Below are 20,317 nucleotides of genomic sequence, written 5' to 3'. Positions count from 1 at the left end.
TCAGAGTTTACACTATCCAACAAGTTCCTCATTTGCTTTACTCCAATCTACAACAGCCCACCGACACCTCCTGTCCATGTTTGGAGTTCTGAGGTTGACATGCTATGCATGGCCAACATCAGGGATGGTTCCGTGAAGAAGTTTCAATTGGGATCTGATAAGTTTGACCTGTGAATGACCCTTGACCCCTGGGGTGAGTTTAATAATGTACCCGAGCTTCCTGATCTCCTCATACCAAGTGTGGAAAAAGGAAATGAGGGAGTAAGGGGAAACATCTCAAGGGAGACAATCATAAAGGCAGGCCTGCTGTCTTCCAATTCTATACATGTGGAAACTGAGGCTCAGAGAGCCCAGGGGGTGCCTCTTGAGTATAGCTGACCTTCTTCTGCCCCAGAGCCTGCTGGATCTCACTTGATGGAGTTCCCAGATCTTCTCCAAAGGGCTTGAAGTCCAACCTGACTTGAACAGCAAAGCAGCAACCTGACTTGAACTCTGGGAGCCAGAGTTTACTAACAAAAGGCCATGCACGCATATGGCAGTGTGGAGTATCACTGAGGTTGGCCATCCAGGAAACAAGCACATACAACCCCCACCCCACCCCCACACCTCTGTACAACACTCACTCCGTGCTGGCTGGGGGGATGTTGTTCAGGTAATAGTGCATGGTGTGGTAGAGAAGGCCGACAATCGTGGTCCAGGCTGAGGACAAAGCAGAAGTTGGATGCTCATCAACACTTCACTCAGAAGCAGGAGATGTGCAGAACCAGGTACATAGTGAAGCTGAAGGTGGTGACTCAGGGTTGGGGCAGGGAGGAGGAAGAGCCACAAACCCATGAAATTTACAACAGCATGGGAGCTGTGGCTAGTCCTCAGAGTGCTCAGCTGGGACAGTGACCTCCTGCCCCGTCCCTTATGCCCTCTCCAGACACAGGTGCTGAGACCTGCCTAGCACAACATAGAGAGCCTCAGGGACAGGGAATACTTCATGGGCTGCCAGTTGCCCAGCAGTGAGTGTGTCTCAGTCAATCTGCAGGAGGGGTATGCTGATGCTCAAATGGAGTTCTACAGGCTGTAGCTGACAGCCAGATGGCTACAATGTATCCCTTGCCCCTTGTTACAGTAAGACCCACATACTCAGCGTTTCTTTTCTCTCCGCAATTGTGAGAATGCTCGGCTATCATTGGCTGATTTTGTGAGCTCTTCTGCTGTCGACTTGGGGCTCATTACATGCCATGCATAGTGATTTATACACACTTTGTCTTGTAAGTTCTGCAACAATACCGTGAAGCGGGTATTATTGTTGGCCTGGCACAGATATGGTCAGAAACCTGCCCAGGGCCACACAACCATCAGTGGGCTAAACTAGAGTTTTAACCAGAGTTTGTCTTGCTTGACAGTCAGTGTTGAGAACATGGCTTCTGGCCGTTCTAGAAGACTGGGTTATTTCTAATCTGTCCTGCATTGGAACCTGGGAGGATAGGATTGGAAGCCTGGGAGGCTTCTAGATGGTACCTCTCTTCTGAGAACAGGAAATGCTGAGTCTTGGCCAGGAGGAGATTGAAGTCATGAGCACCTTGTCCTCCAGACCAAAAAAAAATGTATCCTTGCAGGGCTGGGTGGCAGGGCTGGGTGGCAGGGCTGGGTGGCAGGGCTGAGTGGCAGGGCTGGGTGGCAGGGCTGGGTGGCAAGGCTGGGTGGCAGGGCTGAGCCCTCTAGGGCGAGGAGCCACAATAATCCTCAACTGTGAGTGGACCCAAGAGGGAAGGAACCACATAGAAGATGTCAGCCAGATATGGCCAGAGCTGCCTGGGCTCCAGAGTGTACCTGTATAACCAGGTACCCTTGGTCACTTACTCATAATAAGACTTGATTTGAGCCTATCCTGGGATAGGCTCCTCCGGCTCCTCTATACAGACATACCTATCCATGGTTACCTTGGACAGGAGGAGAGGTGCCACCTCTACTCATATTCAACTAACCAGGAGCTGGGCAAATTTGGGGATACACAGTATCCTATGTGGTGGGCCAGACTCATAGCGATATAGATTTTTCTCAAGCCCCAATCCAAGTCTCAGCTCGGTCTGCGGTCTACCACGTATTATGGAATGAGGTGGTAAGGCATGTTTTGGATTGGAGTCTTCTCTGGGAGCACCCAAGCCCCACCCTCCCGCAGAGGGACAGCCACCCAGGCTGCAGCACCTGAGGGCCTGAGGAACCACATCCACTCACCTTGGCTGTGAAGGGCCTCTCTCGGAATCTCAATGTAGCTGTGCCCATGGGCTGGGAATCTATAGTGGGGGGCGCTGAGCACTGGTGGGAGGACCTTAGCCACAGTGAATTCTGAAGGAGAAGAAGACACAGTGAATGGGGTCAGCGGGCTCACCTGCTGTGGGAAACAGACTGAGGACCCTGTGTGTCAGCACCCTTCATTTCTTCAACCCAACCAACATCTAGGAGAGAGGAATCGCCTCTAGAAAGGGTGACCCAGAACACACATGTGCACATACACACATGTGGACACACACATGTGCATGTCCACACACATGTGCATACACACACACTCACACACACACACATACGCACATATACACATGTGCACATCTACATGAACGTGAGTTAGGATGAGGGACCCCACCCCTCTACAGACCCCACCCTTCTACAGACCTCTAGCTCTAAGTATCCAACCTCACGGTAGCAATGGTGCCAGACCCCATCGTAGCAATGATTGCTATCTTAGATAGTGATGTGGCTATCTAAGCTCTGGGGAACCCTATCAGAAAAGAGAAAATGAAACCATGTGTGTGGAGGGAGTGGCTTGACAGACAGGCTTGCCCCAAAAGCTGCCTCTGGGGTCAGATGAGCTCCTGAGCCATGATAGGAAACTGTGTGATACCTCTGTACTGAAGTGTCCTGAGGCAGAGATTCAAAGCAAAGAACACAGGGGTCTGTGAGACGCCTGACACATCCTGGGAAAGTCAGGCTGCTTCCTCCAATATCCCGTTCTAGCATTCATCCAGACTTGAATTCTGGACTCCTTGACTCTTCCTCCCATGGCTCCCTTCACCCAGTTCACATCTCCAAGGCAGAGAACATCCCACTGGATACTTAAGGACCCAGAGGCTCACCGAGTTCCAATTCCCATTCTGTTTAAGCCCAGATGACTGTCATCTCTCTCTCTCTCTCTCTCTCTCTCTCACACACACACACACACACACACACACACACACATACACGCACACACGCACACACATTGTCGTGACTGCTTACCCAGTCACGTGTGTATGCCATGACCCAGCACTTCTAACCTAATTCCAACACGGTTTCCTTCCAAACTGGGATTTTGCGCTGGAGCTCAGAAAATAGTGCTCTATCTCAGCTACTGTGTGAGCCTCAGGCAATATAAAGGCCAGTGGCCTGCACCCCCCAACACTCTTTCTCCCACAAACCCCCACTGCCTCCCAATCTAATAATGGCTACCTGCCATGGAGGAAGAGCCTGTGAGGGCGACATGGGGTTCTCGGGACTGTAGGTTGGATGATATGTGGCCCATGACGGTATCGATGGTGTCAACCAGGCCCAGTGTCATGGCATTGTCCTGCAAGCAACACAGACATAACACTCTGAGGACCACCTCTCTCAGCATCACATGAGATGAACACATAAAGAATTCAGAGCTTCACTTTCCACCCCCCCCCCCATGATGGCCATCAGAGAGAGAAAACCACCCAGCTGCCCCACTTCGAAGCCTGGGAGATGACCATTCACCAGATGAGTTCGCAGAGCACAGGATGCACAAGGCAAATGTCATAGCGTTAACTCCCGAGTGACCAGAGAGCTCAGACACACCTGTTCATAGCTCTGCTATGAAGCCTCTAAGGACCTGGGCAAATCTCAGGTATGCCTATGCCTCGGCCTTACAGATAATGGCCCTGAGTCCCCTGAGGCATGGGGACACCAGGAATTCTTTTCTACCCTCAATGAAGTGGCAGCCTCTTTAGAGGTAGCAGCCCCCTCAATTCCCTCTGGCCTCTTTGACTCCCCATCCATAGTTCTCTACCTACTTGGCATCCATAAGGCAGAAAGGACACCTCTGGGTTCTGCCCATAAGAAGGCAGGTCCCTCCCAACTTCACAGACCTCTGCTGCCTGTTTAGAACCTGTATTCATGCCAGGGTTTATGTCCAGCTCAGCCTGACTCTCTTGGACCTCAGACGCCACGGCATGGCAGCAGAGTTCTCTCAGGCCCCTTGCCCAGTTCTGTCTCGCCCTCCCATCCTCTTCCGTCCTTTCTTAGAGAGCATCTGTCGCAGCTGAGCTCTCAGCAAACCTCTCCCAAACACTCTAGGAGGACCCACTGAGGCGGAACCAGACGCACAGGCCAATTTTAGACATTGTCTCTTGGGCCCCGTGGTCTGATTCCAATCAGAACGTCTGTGCCTTTGGCACCCAGTTCTGTGAGGAGCAGTGATTCGTGCGCACCCTTCCCTTCAGCACTCAGAAGCCTGCCTAAGCCGGGATTGTTTCGTAATTATTCATATTTTGCAGCAGATTTGCATATTTTACATTCAAAGAAAGTTCATTTAAATCAATGAAGACAATCTGCTGGTCTGAGGCCTCTACTGGCTATCCTCCTCACGTTTCAGTTTCAGACTGCGGCTTGTACACGCAGACCCTTAGAAACCTATCTCTGGAGGTCTATGCTTCTTGAAAAAGAATGTATTTCTATGTTAGACTGCCACTTTAACATTCTTGATCCCCTCTCCTTCCCATTTGCCAGTGTTATACGGTCTAATTCCACATGAAGCTGTTCAATAAAGGGCTCACGGCACTGCAAGCCCTCGTGCCGTCTTATTAATTAGGTGAGAATTGGCTGTCTCTTCTGCCTCTGAACCTGGCAGAAAAACTTTAAATGTTTGAAATGAGGAAGGTTCCGGAGAGGGAGCACCTGAGTGTGTTGGTGTGTCAGGGCCCTCCGGGGCACTTGGAGCCTTCATACTCTCTCTCTCAGTGCACCCCTGGAGCCATGTGTGCACAAAATCTGGGTGGAGCATGAGATCTCTGAATCACTGCACAGACTGAATATCATACAGGCGAATACCCACTATGCTCACTGTGAGGTAGGTCTGTTGTTACTGTAGCATGACCTATACTTGAAGAATACGGTGCTCAGAATAAAGAGCACGTTGGCAAATGTTCTTTTTCCCACTTTTACCTATTTTGTGTGGGTGTGTGGTATGCGTGTGTGTACATGTTTTTGCATGTGTGGGCATATATGCACACATATGCATGCGTACATGTGGGGTCTGAGGTTCATGTTGAAATCAGCTTCAATCATTCTTTCACCTTATCCATTGAGGCAGGGTCTCTCAGTCAAACCTAGAGCACACCTATATAGCTAGCCATCTTGCTCTAGGGATCCCTTGTCCCTGCCTTCTCAGGTTGGAGTTACGGGGAGGGTGGCATGTCCACCGAGCATTTGTGTGGGTGCTTGGAATCTAAACTCCAGTCTGCTTGCTTGTGAGTTCTCTCTTCAACCCCCATCTTGGCAAAAGCTCTTGATAAAATTACAGAAAAGCAGGTTCCGGCAGATGTCTGTAGAATGTATGCGCGTGAGCGGGCTGTGGACCAGACGGTGGGGTTATATGAGGTTGTTCACTGTCACGCTCCGCCTGAAAGTCCCCGGTGATTCTTATCTTAGGTATTTTTATCACCACAACTATTCATTGACTCTTCTCATGTTTTAAAGAAGTAATATCAATAAGATGGTTAGAAATCAAGGAAAAGCACTCTGCTCTGCTTCTCGAATTTTGAGTGCAGGGGGACAAAAGCCTTTCATTTTCTCTTTAATCATGAAGCACACTTTTGAGCTCTGCCGTCTCGCACTCAATCCGCTGATCTGAAAATGCCAAATATGGCTCTTACTATTCAAGAATGCAGAATTAAAAAAAAAAATACACTGTGTGAAATGACAGGCAAAGGTCAGCCTTCTGGAAGAGCTGCTCCCTTTCCCAGAGGCAGAGACAGTGGCACAGGACCGAGGGTCCTAGGGTCCCTGCCCCCACCCCGGGGTGCATTTCATGTCCAAGGGAAATGAACTCCAGTGTCTCGGATATCAGGACCGAGAAAGGCTTCATTCTTCTTAGGGATAGTTAGGGCCATGGGATGCCACTGCAGAAAGATATCCATAATGCAGTACACACGTGCTAAAGGTGAGAGCGTTCTCTACCTTACCTCTGATACATGGGTCCAGCTAGGCAGTAGGAGCACCTCGCCCACCGTTCTTAAGAAGGTCTAAAGATAAACAGAACAGCACAGCTTAACATAGATCCTCGAGCCTCACGTCTGAACCTATCAGCCTCCTTCCAATCCTCCCACGTCTCTTCAGCTGGCTGTTGGTGTCGCGCACAATGGCAGGCAATGATGGCTTGTACTTGTGGTGTGTGTCCATCTGTGTATGTATGTTTATATGGGCACACATTCATGTTGGTGCATGTGGGTGCTTGTGAAGTCCAAGGTTGATGTCAGTAATCACCCTCAATTGCTCATCCACCTTATCCATTGACATCTCTCAACTAATCTCAGAGCTGGCCATTATGGCTAAATCCTTTCTCTGTCTTCTGAGACTGGAATTATTTGCAAGTTTCCATGTCCACTCACCATTGTCTGTATTCTGGGGATCTGAACTCAGATCTTCAGGATTGTGGGTCAAATGCTTTAATCACTGAGCTATTTCCCCGGCCTTGGACTATATCTTACAGATGTGGTCTCTTTTGTTTCTTGTGGAAACCTTGTATAGTTGGTGATCAGGATGTAGACATCACAAGTGACAGGCCCCAGCATGTCCCATCAATGAATGGATAGATGAGTGGATGAATGGATGTATGAGTAGATGGATAGATGGAGAGATGGATAAGTCGATAGATGGATGAGTAGATGGATGGATGAGTAGATGGATGGATGGATGGATGGATGGATGGATGGATGGATGGGTTGGTAGATGGATTAATGGATGGATGTATTGCTGGATGGGTGGATAGATGGGTTGAAGGATGGATAAATAGATGGGTAAATGGATGAGTGGCTAGATGGGTAGATGAGTAGATGGATGGATGGATGGATAGATGGATGGATGGATGGATGACTGGATAGATAGATAGATAGATAGATAGATAGATAGATAGATAGATAGATAGATAGATAGATGTATAAACAAATAGATGTATGAATGATAGAATGAGTGAATGGTCACATTCATGAAACCTGACACTAAACCACTTATGCCAACTGGAAATCACCTCTACAAAGCAGAAGCAACTTATACCCCTCATCAGTCACTGTAAACCTTGGCTTAACTCATTCTTGTTCCAAAACAATGACATTAAATTTTAGCATTTTTGGATTTCCCACGTCCTTTGAAAAAAAAAAAGCATTAGTTAGCACACCACATAGCATGACAGCATCCCATGTAACCTCTGAGCAAAGCTGAGCAGGGTAGCAGCTTCATTGAAGTTTGCCTCAATCCCCACCCCTCCCTACTGCACAATGCCTCAGTCTTTACAGAACTCAGATTCAAACTTGAAGGCAGACTCCCTCTCCTCCGTTTCTTCTACCCAGTCGTTCTCAGCCTTTCTAATACTTCAGCCCTCCTATTGTGGTGATCCATAATCATAACATTATTTTTCTCACTACTTCATACCTGTAATTTTGCTACTGTTGTAAATCTTAATGGAAGTATTTTTTGGAGAGAGGGGGTTGCCAAAGAGGTCACGACCCACAGGTTGAAAACCATCAGGCGGCTACAGCCAACAAAATCCTATCCCTTCCTGACAAAGACACTAAGTATGTGCAGAATGCATTATCAAAGCTCCCTTCGCCCATTCATCTTCATTCCACAGCTGTTTATTAATACTCTAAAGTGTGAGGGCTTAACTAATGACTGCAAAATGCTCCTACTTTCTCTCCCTGAGCAGATTGGCAAGCATTTTCTTTTATTCCTTATTCCTTATGCCTTTTTCTCTCCCTCCACCCCCTCTTCTTCTCCCTTCCTCCTACCTCCTCCTCCCTCTCCCTCCTTTTTCCCCTTTTCTTCCTTTTCCTCCTCCTCTCCTTCCCCTTCATCTCCTGCTTCTATTTCCCCTCCTCCTCTCCCTCCTCTTTCCCCATCTCTTTCTCCTTCCATTCTTCCTCCTCTTCCTCTTCCATAGGGTTTTGTATAGCCTAGGTTGGCCTCAAACTCACTGTATATAGAATGACTGAGGCCTAGGATGACAGTTATTGTCCAGCTTTCCATAGTGTCCTGGCCCTTAACCATTGGCGATAGGCCAGTACAATGGCCAGAGGCCACTTCCTAGACTGTGTAAGTAGTGGTTGTCAGTCATGTGTATTCCCAAGTGTGAGGTCTGTAGTTCATGTGCAAAGACTAGTGACCCACGTAAAAGATTCACACTGGAGTCCTCAGCCTCAAACACTATCGTCCAACACATAATCCTCCTCCTTCTGCCTCCCAAGTGCTGGGGTTACAGGTGTGCACCACCCCCCTTGATTTGTGTGGTGCTGGGGATCAAACCCAGGACTTTATGCCTGTTGGGTAAGCACTCTTCCAAATGGGCCACCTCTGCAGCCCCCAAGATTTTTCTTAAAAGCCACAAAATTAGGACTTCAGGTTGTCAGACTAGACCTTCAACTCCACCACAGTATACAGAAGCAGGGTAGATGGTACATAAGTGAGTGGCCATATGTCCCTAAAATTTTAAGCTATTCATACACCACATTAGGCCTGAGAGACAGAGCAGTTCTGGGAGCAGAAATGGATGAACCACAATAGTCAATTCTGATTCTTTTGTTTGTTTGTTTGTTTGTTTGGACAGGACCACATGATGTAGACTCAAAGTCTACCTCAGTTTCCCAGGTACTGGGATTATAGGTATGTTCTACCATGCATACTTTTATATCTCAGTCAGCTACTTATATGAGGGGGAGGGTTAAATCAATTAAAATAGTATATTTTATTTACTTGATCCAACACATAAAAATATTATTTCAACATGAAGACCACATAGATTTTGTTGTTGTTGATAATTATTAAGATATTTCACAGTTCTCGTGTTTGAGGCTGAGGACTCCAGTGTGAATCTTGTGTGTGGGTCACTAGTCTCTGAACATGAACTACAGACCTCGTACTTGGGAGCATACATGACTGACAGCCACGACTTGCACAGTCTAGGAAGTGGCCTCCTGGCTATTATATTGGGCCTTTGCTGATGGTTAAGAACTGGGACACTATGGAAAGTTGGACAATGACTGCCTAGAAATTTTGTTTCCTGTTGAGTTAGAGTTGAGAAGTGCTGGGAGCCATTCTGTATGATTTGTCCCTATGGCACCAGGGTCAGCACAGGCTGTGTGGGGGCCTCAAATTGATGACAACTGGGCTCACTCAGTCTTGAGTTGGCTTTCATTTGATCTGTACACGTTTCCTGTTAAAATCCCAGCCATGCTTTCAAGGCTAAATCAGAAAAGACAAAACTGAAGGTTAACATGGAGAAGATTTGAGTAGCTGGCTGCTACTCCCCACAGGTCAGCTGCCTGCCTGCTGGTCCTGCCCATTGGATCCATTACTTGGATTATTGACCCTCGGAGGCATCTGGATTTGCAATCTCTGACTCTGTGAGGTTTAGCAGGGAAATAAAGAGGAAGTAACAGGCAAAGAGCAAAGCCACTGAGCTTAGGAAATGTTTCCCACATGACCTCCACTGAAGCCTGTGTTCTAATACACCATCTTATGAAGTACCATGGAACCACCTTGGCCATATATGCCTATCTCGCTTCATCCCTACCCGCCATCTTGTAGCTCCACACTAGACCCATTGACCCAGAACTTGGTTGGGCAGAATTGCCTATATGGCACACTTCCCATTTCCACAAGAGGAGGGGCTGGGATTGGGTGGGAAAATCCTTAAAGTTTGGGCAAACTTGTAGGTCACCAGTGCGGGGGGGGGGGGGGGGGGGGGGGGTGGAGAGGGAGGATGGTATGTGACATAATGAAGCAGGGCTCAGCCTACAGTAAGAGCTTCATCAAATCTCTCTTCTGCTCCTGTGACAGCCACCCACCCTCCCCATCTCCAACACACCCAGACACACATAGTCAAAGGGCTAAGTATGGTTGTAGAGACTCAGACGCTGGGTGCATTGGACACTATGTCCCAGAACACAGTGCCCTCATTGCTAATAGATCAGGGGTCAGCATGCATAAAGTAGGGCACGTAGCAGACCCATCAGTGCCAAGGACTCAGACACCATGATCCACACCTGTTCTGTGTCTTATTATCGCCATGTGGGGACCAGTTAAGGACCTGGGCAGCATGATTTCTCAACATCTCCAGGGAACGTTAGGCCTATAGATAGACAGTGTGCCTACCAAAAGCACAGGGCTGGGGTCATACCTTGGGTCAGCTCTAAATGCCTGATTATGAGAAGCCTAAACTCTGCAAGCCAAGGTTCTTGGCCTTGCCTTTTTAAAAAGGATTTTGTGTGTGTGTGTGTGTGTGTGTGTGTGTGTGTGTGTGTGTGTGTGTGTGCGTGTGTGTGTGTGTGTGTGTGTGTGTGTGTGTGTGTGTGTGTGTGTGTGTGCATGTGTGTGTGTGCATGTGTGTGTGTGTGTGATCATATGCCAGATGCCAGATGTGTGTAGGTGCCCATAGAAGCCAAAAGAAACTGTGTTATCTCATGGATCTAGAATTACTGATGGCTGTGAGCCACCTAACGTGGGTACTAGCGACCGAATTCAAGCCTTCTATAAGGGCAGCAAGTGTTCTTAATGGCAGAGTCATCTCACCAGCCATGGATTTAGATCTGTCTGACTCTCTAATCCATAGTCCAGCCATGCATCGGCCCTAACCCGCTAGCCAAAGGCACCAGGAGATTTACCTCTGTGAGGTTCAGTGCAGTTTCCTCTGAGAGGGATTTATGGGGCAAGCTGAGGGACACATTTCGAAGGTATCTTAGCACAGTTCCCAGTCTCTGGAAGCGTCTTCTCTCCTCAGTCAGGTTGGTGATGATAGGGTGGTAGGCATCTGTGGGCATCTGAAAGACAGTGGCCACATGACTTCCTGCTAGGAACTAAAACCAAGATGCTCTATAGAAACTCAGGGGTGGCCCCTGGCTCTGGGCCTGTAAGGAGAGTGCCAAGACTGGTGCCACACATGGACACTTCTGTGAAGAATCTGCACAGGACAGTATCCCATCCTCACAGCCTACCTGTGAAACAAGGACCATTTGAAAGATGAAATCCTGAATCCAAGGGGATGAGAGTTCAGACGCTCTCTGTCGAAGTCCCCGAGGAAGGGACATTGTAAGCACAAAAGCCAAGTTGAAGCAGGCACATTCTATATGAATCTACCCATTTCTCTGGCATCAGAACAAAAGGCACCAAAGGAAGCCGCCGAGAAGAGTTGGGTCTCAGGAAAGAGGAAACTATTTCAGGGGTCACTGGCTCCCAAGAATTTCCTTTCCTCCTAGCGGTCAAAGGAACAGGACCTAAAGGGGGTCCTTCTTCTAGCCACTCTGGGCACCAAGAATTACCCTGAAACTGGCTCCCCTCCCTTTATTAGTTCTTTCTGGATAAGACGCTGGGCCTGCTGGCACACATCAGAAGCCAAAACGACAGCGAGAGGGTGGGGTTGTGGTTTGAACGTGAAGTACGGTGCACAGAGCCTCCTGTGTTATAAAGTTTTGCCCTCCGGCCCATGGCACTATTAAGAGGTGATTGGGCCATGATAAGGTGCTAAACCCCATTGATGAGTAGGTATGTTGTAGTATGAACAGTAGACAGTGCATTTAGGTGGAGAAAAGAGACTGTGTCATTGAGGGATGCTTTATCCTCAGACTCTAATTTCCCTCCCATCCTCCAACCCATCTTCTGACCGCCCACCTCCACTTCCTGGCTGCTACAGAGGATGGAGCAAGAGCTCTTCCTCCACTTGGCTTTCTACCGCAATTCTGCATTGTCTTGGGCACCTCAGCAATGCCCCCAGCACACAATGGACTGAAAACCCCTCTCTCTTGGCTTGTCTTCTCAGATATTTTGTCCCAGCTATGAAAAGTGACACATGCACAGGGGAAAGGGGAAAGGTCCTGCTCACCATGGTATGTGGTGTGGGTGTCGATGGTGGTGTTGAAGACAACAGAGTGTGTTTACCTGAAAGATAAAAACAAAACAAAATAAATGCTTCAATGAAGACTAAGTCACCCTTTGTCATCCCCAGGGAGATCTGTCCTTACTCAGAATTTACCAGCTTGAGGCGTCCTACAGAGGCACGGGATGTTTTGAGTATGGATGTTACTGGGAAGATAAAGGGCTCATAAATCAGCCTAAAATGTAGATTATATGGATTTTCCCAGCAGAAATTATTTTTCCATTTATATTGTAAATTGCTTCTGAACACCGTTCATGCAAGCCATCACGTAAAAGGATGATTTTATGCAAGGTCTCACGAATTTCAAACAAAGGAAGAATGAGAAATCGCCTTCACTGGCACTCAGACTCATTACAGATAAAGCATGGGACTCTTAATCACTAGGTGTTATAGTCTGAATCAGAAGCATCTCCCACACTGGAACACTAGGTCCCCAGCTGGTGACACTATATTTAGAAGGGCTCTGGAAACCCTACAGGCAGATCCTCGCTGGAGAAGCTGGCGTTACTAGGGACAGGTCACTGAGGGTCTATTTATCCCTGCCCACTTCTTGTGGTTTGAACAGGTGTCCTTTTCGGCTCCGATGTCCCATTCAAATGTATGGAACCCATTGGCCACCAGCTGAACCCTCTGAAATCAGGAGCCAATCTAAATCAATCCTACTTAAGGAAGCCGCTTCCATTTGGTCTTTTGTGGCAACATAAAAGAAACTGATACACTAGGCTTAGGTAGACTGGCTACCACCCAAAAAGGAGGGGAGGAGCCAGAACTTCTGTGAAGAATCTGGTTACTCTCTACTGATGACCATGGTTAATTATGAGCCATTCCCCATAGGATGTTCAAAGTCAAAGATGAAGCCTCCACTTGTCTCTCCCTGCCTGTGCTTCACTGGCTCTTTCTATTTCTCTTGTCTCCTGATGAGAACACAAACTTCTCTTTGATTCTTGACCTCATTTTCGGGAAATGTCTTGAGGTTGCTTTGGGTGACCTGAGGAAATGACATCATCACCTTGGCTGGCTCAAGAGTGATGGGCCCCTCGGGACTAGGTGGGACCAGCTGGCTGGTGATGTAAAGCTGGACCCCAAAAGCACTTTGTTCTCCAAGATCCAGCGACTTTTGTCGCTCGGGGGGCCAAGCACTTACAGGGCAGCCATGCCGAATGTTTGTGTCATGTCTGGCAACGGGAATGGAGCTTTCCCTGCAGGCCATGGAGTGGTTATGTGAGACAAAAATGAGAAGCAGGATTCTGCCATGCCTTGGTCTGGCTTAGTCCCCATGTAATTCCTGCAGTGGGGTCATCTGGCAGATGGCAAGGCTCCTACATTTTACAGATGTATGCACTGAGATCTCACAATCTGGACCTGACCCTCTCCTCTCTCTACCTCTGCACTTGAGTGGTAGGGCCTGGGATGGCTGGAGGAACATCCCGCCCTTCTGGGTGTCAATAAGTAGTAGTGTTTGTATGGAATATCTAAAACAGGTGAACCACAGAGACAAGGAATAGGTCGGTGGCAGAAGTCAGGAGAGGTAGCGACATGGCTGAACTATCTGAAAACTGTCTAGAGACTATGTTTGCACACCTGTGAAGTTGCTCCATACTATCAAATTGTTTACTTTATTGTTTTTATTTTTGTGTGTGCACATAGAAGCAGAGGTCAACCTCAGGGTCATCTCTAAGGAGATGTCTGTCTACTTTTTTTTTTTTTTAACTAGAACCTGGGACTCACTGATAAGAGAGCCTGGCTGGACAGTGAGTCCAAGAGCTCTCCCTGTGTCTGATTCCCCTGTGCTGGGATTATAAGCACATTATCACCACACCCTGCCTTTTAAATGTGGGCCTTGGGATTTGCACTCAGGTCCTCGTGTGTGGGGAGCCGCAGCTGCCACCATATATATATATATATATATATATATTGAACACCTGGTCTCCGGCCAGAGCAGAGAGCATTGAGATAAACAAGCCCTTCGTTGGAAAAGCTGAGTGCCTCTAGTTTGTGATGCAAGCTGGCATGATTTCCTGCAGCCTATTGTGCTTTGCCACGTAGCTGATGCTGATTGGGACCAGGGAAGGTATTTAACCTACAAGGGCTGGGGGCTGGAAATGATAATTAGGAGTAAGATGTAGGAATAGAAGTAAGATGTAGGAATGGAAGTAAGATGTAGGAATAGAAGTAAGATGTAGGAATAGAAGTAAGATGTAGGAATAGAAGTAAGATGTAGGAATAGAAGTAAGATGTATGTAAGAATAGGAATAGAATAAGATGTATGTAAGAATAGGAATAGGAGTAAGGAGGAAATAGGAGTAAGTAAGATGTAACTAGTAAGATGTAAGTAGTAAGATAGAAACTAGTAAGATGTAAGAAGCAAGATTACAAGGTTCATAATTAAACTGCATGGAGAAGAGCTCATTGCTGCCTCCTTATTTCCGCTGGACGGAAAGGTGTACGACACTCGTGATTGAGAGGCGAGCACTTTACTTACTAAACTATCATTCTTGCCCTATTTTTTTTTAAATTGCTCACTTTAAATGGTTATATGGATGTCCTATGAATGAATTTATCAAGGCTTTTTAAATATCCTGTAGCAAAATGAAGAATTAAACCATGTCCCCCTGCCTATAGGTCCCCGTTCTGAGCAAGCACCTGTAACCGAGCAAGGAGAGGTATTTTGGAGGCTGAGGCCCAACAGAGAGAATGTACACGGGACATGTACATGGAGACATTTGTTAAGGACCTGAATATTTGTCACCAAAATGTCTGTAATCATGCCCCATGGAGCCTACAAGGATCTGGGAATATTAATCTCAGTGTGTCGCCGGTGAACTGTTGGCTCATTTATCTTGGGGAACAGGTGTTCAGAAACATGACTATACTTATAAGGTTCATTAAGACACGGCTCACATCTGCCAGTGCAAGAGCTGGAGAGCTGAAGGGTGGTGAGGAGCCCTAAGCTGAGTATCTCTAGGTGCAGACCCCAGATCCACACACAGCCATCCCATGCACTGACCAATGGCAGCTGTAAAGTACATCTTGATCTCATCGGGAGTCAGCGCACGTTCCCAGATGATGAACTCGTCGAAAGCTCCGTTCTCATAACGCTTGGTCTGGTCCTGCTCTGACCCTATGACCAGGTTGACGTGGGGATCCCCGTAGGTGTGAGACACTTTCCCGCTGGGGTCTGAGGTGTTCAGAGTCCCGTTGACGTAGACCTTCAGGCCCTCCTTGGATTTCCATGTGAACAGGACATGAGTCCAGTAAGGACCTGGAAGAGAGTAAAGATGCATCCTGAACATAGCCAATAAGTTCTACGTGAGCTTCCCAAGTCCCTAAACACATCCTCCCTTCATATGATAATTGATTACCCTTGACCTTAGTGAATCCAACTATGGATTATAGCATAACCTTTGGAGCACATGATCTTTGTTCCCACCCCCAAATTCCAAAAGCAATTTTAGAAACCCTTTATAACTTTAATACAATGGTCAGAAATGTAAACACCTACAATCAAAAGACTTGTTTAAAAGGCCTGACCCTTTCAATCAGAGCCCAATGCTGGTTGAATCTCAGTATAATCCAGAACTAGCGGAGGAGGACATCCCCCATCGCAAGCCCTGGCAGTCCCCACTGTTACAGTAGGCAGGGAAAGAGACATATGGGCTAAAAGGAACAGAACACAGTTATCTTTGTTATTAATAATAAAAGCAACTCCTGAAATGCACATGTGATAGTCACATGATTAGTGGGTAAAAGGCTAAGGGACAGAAGTCAAAGTTGTCTTCCAGATTGACAGTAATGAACATAGGGAATGTGGGTATAGACATACATCTCTACATGGTCATGAGAATCATAAGTGCATGTGTACATAAGTGTGTGTGTACTTATGTGCTCACGCACATGTACGAGTACATATGAGCATACACACACATATACACACACACACACAACACACACATGACTGAGGAAAACTATTCTATAAAAATGAGGAAAAAAATTCAATGTCTAGAGAGATTGTCCATGTTCATAGACAGAGAAACTTCATGGTGTTAAGGGGCCAGCCTACCCAGTCTGACATGTAGACTCAGTGCAATTCAAACTAACTCAAACCCCAAACCCCAGTTATCCTTTGGAGAGCCATCATTTGAGTCTAAAGAGTACACAGAGAGACAAATACCAAGGAAAGTCACATAGTAATAGGAGAAAAACAGAGTTAGAGGACCCATAACGGCTTCCCTTTGAGGCTAGAAATGGCCTGCCCAACTGAGGCCTGTGGGGTGTGTGCAGCCTCTTGTAGCTAAGAACAGCCATGAATGGGGGGGGGGGCATGCAAAACTATAAACATATTTAAAACATGGTAAGATCCTTTTTGCATTTCAATAGCACAATTCTCAATTGTGAGCTTGGCAGGGAGTAATGTTGTTTTACAATGACCAGAGGTTGAATAGGCTTGGATGGGTAAGTGAAGCCATGTGGTGTTGGGGGTACAGATAGATCAGAGAGACAAACAGACAGCCCAGAGTTAGAGCAATACAGACACCATCTGCTGATATCTGACAGGAGCAGAGCCAGATCGGTGGAAGAAATTCAGTCTCTGCAACCCAGGAGGCTGGGAAACCCAGAGGCCCAGACACAAAAAGATCAAGAAATGAATTAGGACCCCATGCTTAGCCCCAACACTAATTCAAAGTAGATGGTAGATATAAATACCAAATGCAGAGCTGCAAAGCTTCCAGGATATAAAAGAAGAAATCTAGAATGACCCTGAGGTTGAGTCTGACTTTAATAAAAACAAAAAACAAAAAAAAAACCTATTTGTTTGTTTGTTTGTTTGTTTTACTCTGTGTGTATAGGTGTTATCTTACCTGGAGGCAGGAGCTGATGCTGAGGCCATGGAGGGATGTTACTTACTGGCTTGTTCTCCATGCCTTGCTTAGCTTGCTTTCTTATAGAACTCAAAACCACCAGCCCAGGGATGGCACCATCCATAATGGGCCCTCCTGATCAATCACTAATTTTAAAAATGCCCTACAGGCTTGCCTCACTTCATAGAGTCATTTTCTCAGTGGAGGCTCCCTCCTCTCCGATGACTCTTGCTTGTGTCAAGTTGAAATAAAACTGTCTTGCCTCTGTATGACTGCGTACCATATGCATGCAGCGCCCATGGAAGGCAGAGAGACCACCAGCACCCCTAGAACTGAACTTACAGTCATGAGCTGCCAGGTAGGTGCTGGGAATTGAACTCAGATCCTCTGGAAAAGCGGCAAGTACTCTTAACAACTGGGACATCTCTCAAGTCCCTTGGTGCTGCACATATGTGTGTGTGTGTGTGTGTATGTGTGTGTGTGTGTGTCTGTGTGTCTGTGTGTCTGTGTGTCTGTGTGCATGTGTGAGAAAAACCATGATCCAGGATAGAACATGATAAGCTGGTCTCACATTAAAACTGCAAATGTCTGCTTTGTGAAAGAACATGAGCATTGAATGAGGCCAGCCACAGGCTGGGGAAAATATCTGCAGGGGATGCTGTTACACAAAATGGGCAAAGTGCTCTCAGAGCTCACAGGAATCGAGTGAACACCCCACTTAAAGATAGGTAAAAGATCAAAGCTCAAAACAGACTCCTCCCCCAACAGACAAAATGTATGACATCAGAAGTGGACCCTAACATCCCCCCTCCCAAACAAGCACATATTAGCGTGGCACATCCTTGAAGCATAATGCAGGGTTGGGGAGGTTGGCCATGCATCAGTGTGGTGGTCCATTACATAGTCCAGGGCTGGGTGCTGCAGGGGTGAGATTGGCCATGCATTGGTGTGGTTCAGTACTGAATCACAGTGCAGGGATGGAATGCTGCTGTGGGGAGGTTGGTCATGCACAGAGGCAGGAGGCCCCTGGGAGCCCTCTGGTCCTTGGACTCAATTTTACTATGGGTTTTTGATGCTTTAAAACATGGAGGCTGTCCAAGACAATAGTACGGTCATGCCAGACTAGCGTCCACACACATGGTCTGCAGAGCCAATGAAGAGGCAGACTGGGAACCTGGTTTCACTGAGGGCAGGCCACCATGCTGACTAGGTTGCATAGGAGGGTGGGGTGCTCCACCCTAGGAGGCAGCTCCCTTTACCCCTCCTGCCACTAAAAGATGAAGCTGGGGCCGCCTTTCTCTTTTGTTTCCAATGGTAACTTGGAAGATCTGACTTTTGATATGAAATGGCAACTCACTCAAAAAGTCACTGACAATCTAAAAACTCACAGGGCAGGAGCCACCAAACTATCCAAAGGCCTGGCCTGACATGGCATATATGACATTAACCAACGTGGGGTGGCACAATGACTATAGCTAACCTCCTGGCTCCATCAGAAACCTCCTTAGGAAGACTCTGGGTCCCCCTTCTCATCAGTAGGAAGACTGATCTCCAAAGGACCTCATCTGTTTTATAAGCCTTGGTGTAAGACATCCTCCTGGGGTCGAGAAAGATGACATGGGTCAGCCCCCTCTGAAGGACACACAGTGCCCCTGCCCGTGGGTCACTGTGGACTGCCAGTGATTACGTCAGAGCTTCCTGTTGGGGATTGTGTAATACTTTAGTAATTTTGATGCTCTGAAGAACACTTGGATCCTAAGAAGGGCCAAAGTGTTATTGTGCTTGACTTTGAAAGTGAGAATAACAAAGCCCTCCAGTGAACAAATGAGGAGCAGATGAGGAGAAGATGTTTACAAGTCTCTCTCGGCATCCCTGGTTTGGAAAACAGCACGTGTTCAGTGTTCAGTTTCAAAGAACCTGCTAGATGCCTGATGCTTGCCACAGGCCCAAGGCCCATGGGGGGTGCGGGGGAAGATGAGCTGTTACCTAGGAAACCTTGACCGCAAGGAAGCGGTCCTCACTGAGAGCCATTGCTGAGATTCAGACGGAGCCTCCTCCGTAAGCAGAAAGGCAAAAGTGTTTCCAGCCTTGGGAGTGGGAAAGAATCCAGAAATTTGATATCTTCCCTAGCTGCGTTTCCCCACCTTGCAGGGGAGGAGCTATGAGTTCAGCTGAAGCAAGACATACCCACAGAGTAACCCAAGACTCTCAGGATTCCACAACCCATTGTTCAAGACTCCTTTGATCCATCAGCCTTCTGTCTTCCAGAGAAATAGTAACTGTTACTCTTCTCATGTTACAAATGAAGAAATGGAACAAAAGTGGTTGAATATGATAACCGGGTCTATAAAGCTACAAAGTACAGAGTTAGGACCTGGTCTGATGTCTTAACAGTTAGGCTATGCTATCTCCTTCAAAGGGACCAGAAAGGGATACTGAGCTGCTTCAAAGACATTGTTCTCAACCTTAATCAATACTGCAACCCTTTAGTACAGTTCCTCATGTTGTGATGACCACCTCCCCCCTAAAATCATTTCCATTGCCACTTCAAAACTGTAATTTTGCTGCTGTTATTGTTGGCATCAAAAGAACTGACTTTACAGTCAGAAACTGGCTTTACCATCTCAAGTCATCTCCGAATCCAACAATGACGGTGATGTCACCCATTGGCGTCAGGGACCCGCATCTGTTGCCATGGCAATCGCCATATATTCCCAGAGTCCACCTGGTCCACCTCCCAACCTCTACCTGCCAGCGGATACGTTCACAGCCTAAATAAAAGGCAGACCCTCTTGACCTTCGATCTCTCTTTTCTCCCTTCATCTCCTTCGCCCCCTTTCGCCCCTTCCCCCCACAATAAATCTCTCTCACTTGGAACTGTACTGACCTGGTGTGGTCTGTCCAGAAGCAAGCCGCGTTTCTAACACAATAGTTATGAATTGTAAGGTAGATATCTGATATGTGACCCCAGTGGGGATCTCAACCCATAAGCTAAGAACCCCCTCTTCTAGATAGAGGCTTAGTATGGAGGACCCTTGTCTCTGCCCTGGCTAGTTTCTGTCCAGGTCCTCACTGCATGCCACATGAAACTCCTCTGTGGACTTGGTCACCTTCTTCCTCTGATATCTTGCACTCTCCTCAGTGTCTCCTAAGTTCAGATGTTCAGTCTCCCTGATTGGCAGCCTGTCTTTCCCAGAACTTTTTGCGCTGTGCCGAGAGCAGCTTCAAGGCCATATCACCTAGAGGTGTGGACACGGGGGGGGGGGGG

At 47.3% G+C, this 20,317-nt stretch overlaps 1 protein-coding gene across 2 annotated transcripts in view; it reads right to left on the bottom strand.

Annotated features, from left to right (window-relative positions):
• The window catches only part of Adgrd1 (adhesion G protein-coupled receptor D1), a 117,006-nt gene that overhangs the window by 72,448 nt on the left and 24,241 nt on the right, over positions 1-20,317 (bottom strand). For both annotated transcript variants that reach the window (XM_031338066.1, XM_031338067.1), the window contains 7 exons: positions 15,198-15,452; positions 12,137-12,192; positions 10,923-11,078; positions 6,231-6,290; positions 3,478-3,595; positions 2,230-2,340; positions 624-699 (listed from right to left, as the gene is read on the bottom strand). In XM_031338066.1, coding sequence (XP_031193926.1) covers positions 624-699; positions 2,230-2,340; positions 3,478-3,595; positions 6,231-6,290; positions 10,923-11,078; positions 12,137-12,192; positions 15,198-15,452 — 832 coding nt within the window. The remainder of the gene's footprint in view (positions 1-623; positions 700-2,229; positions 2,341-3,477; positions 3,596-6,230; positions 6,291-10,922; positions 11,079-12,136; positions 12,193-15,197; positions 15,453-20,317) is intronic.

The sequence above is a fragment of the Mastomys coucha genome, unplaced genomic scaffold (assembly GCF_008632895.1).
Source record: "Mastomys coucha isolate ucsf_1 unplaced genomic scaffold, UCSF_Mcou_1 pScaffold22, whole genome shotgun sequence".
Lineage (NCBI taxonomy): Eukaryota > Metazoa > Chordata > Mammalia > Rodentia > Muridae > Mastomys > Mastomys coucha.
This window is presented reverse-complemented; position numbering and strand designations above follow the sequence as displayed.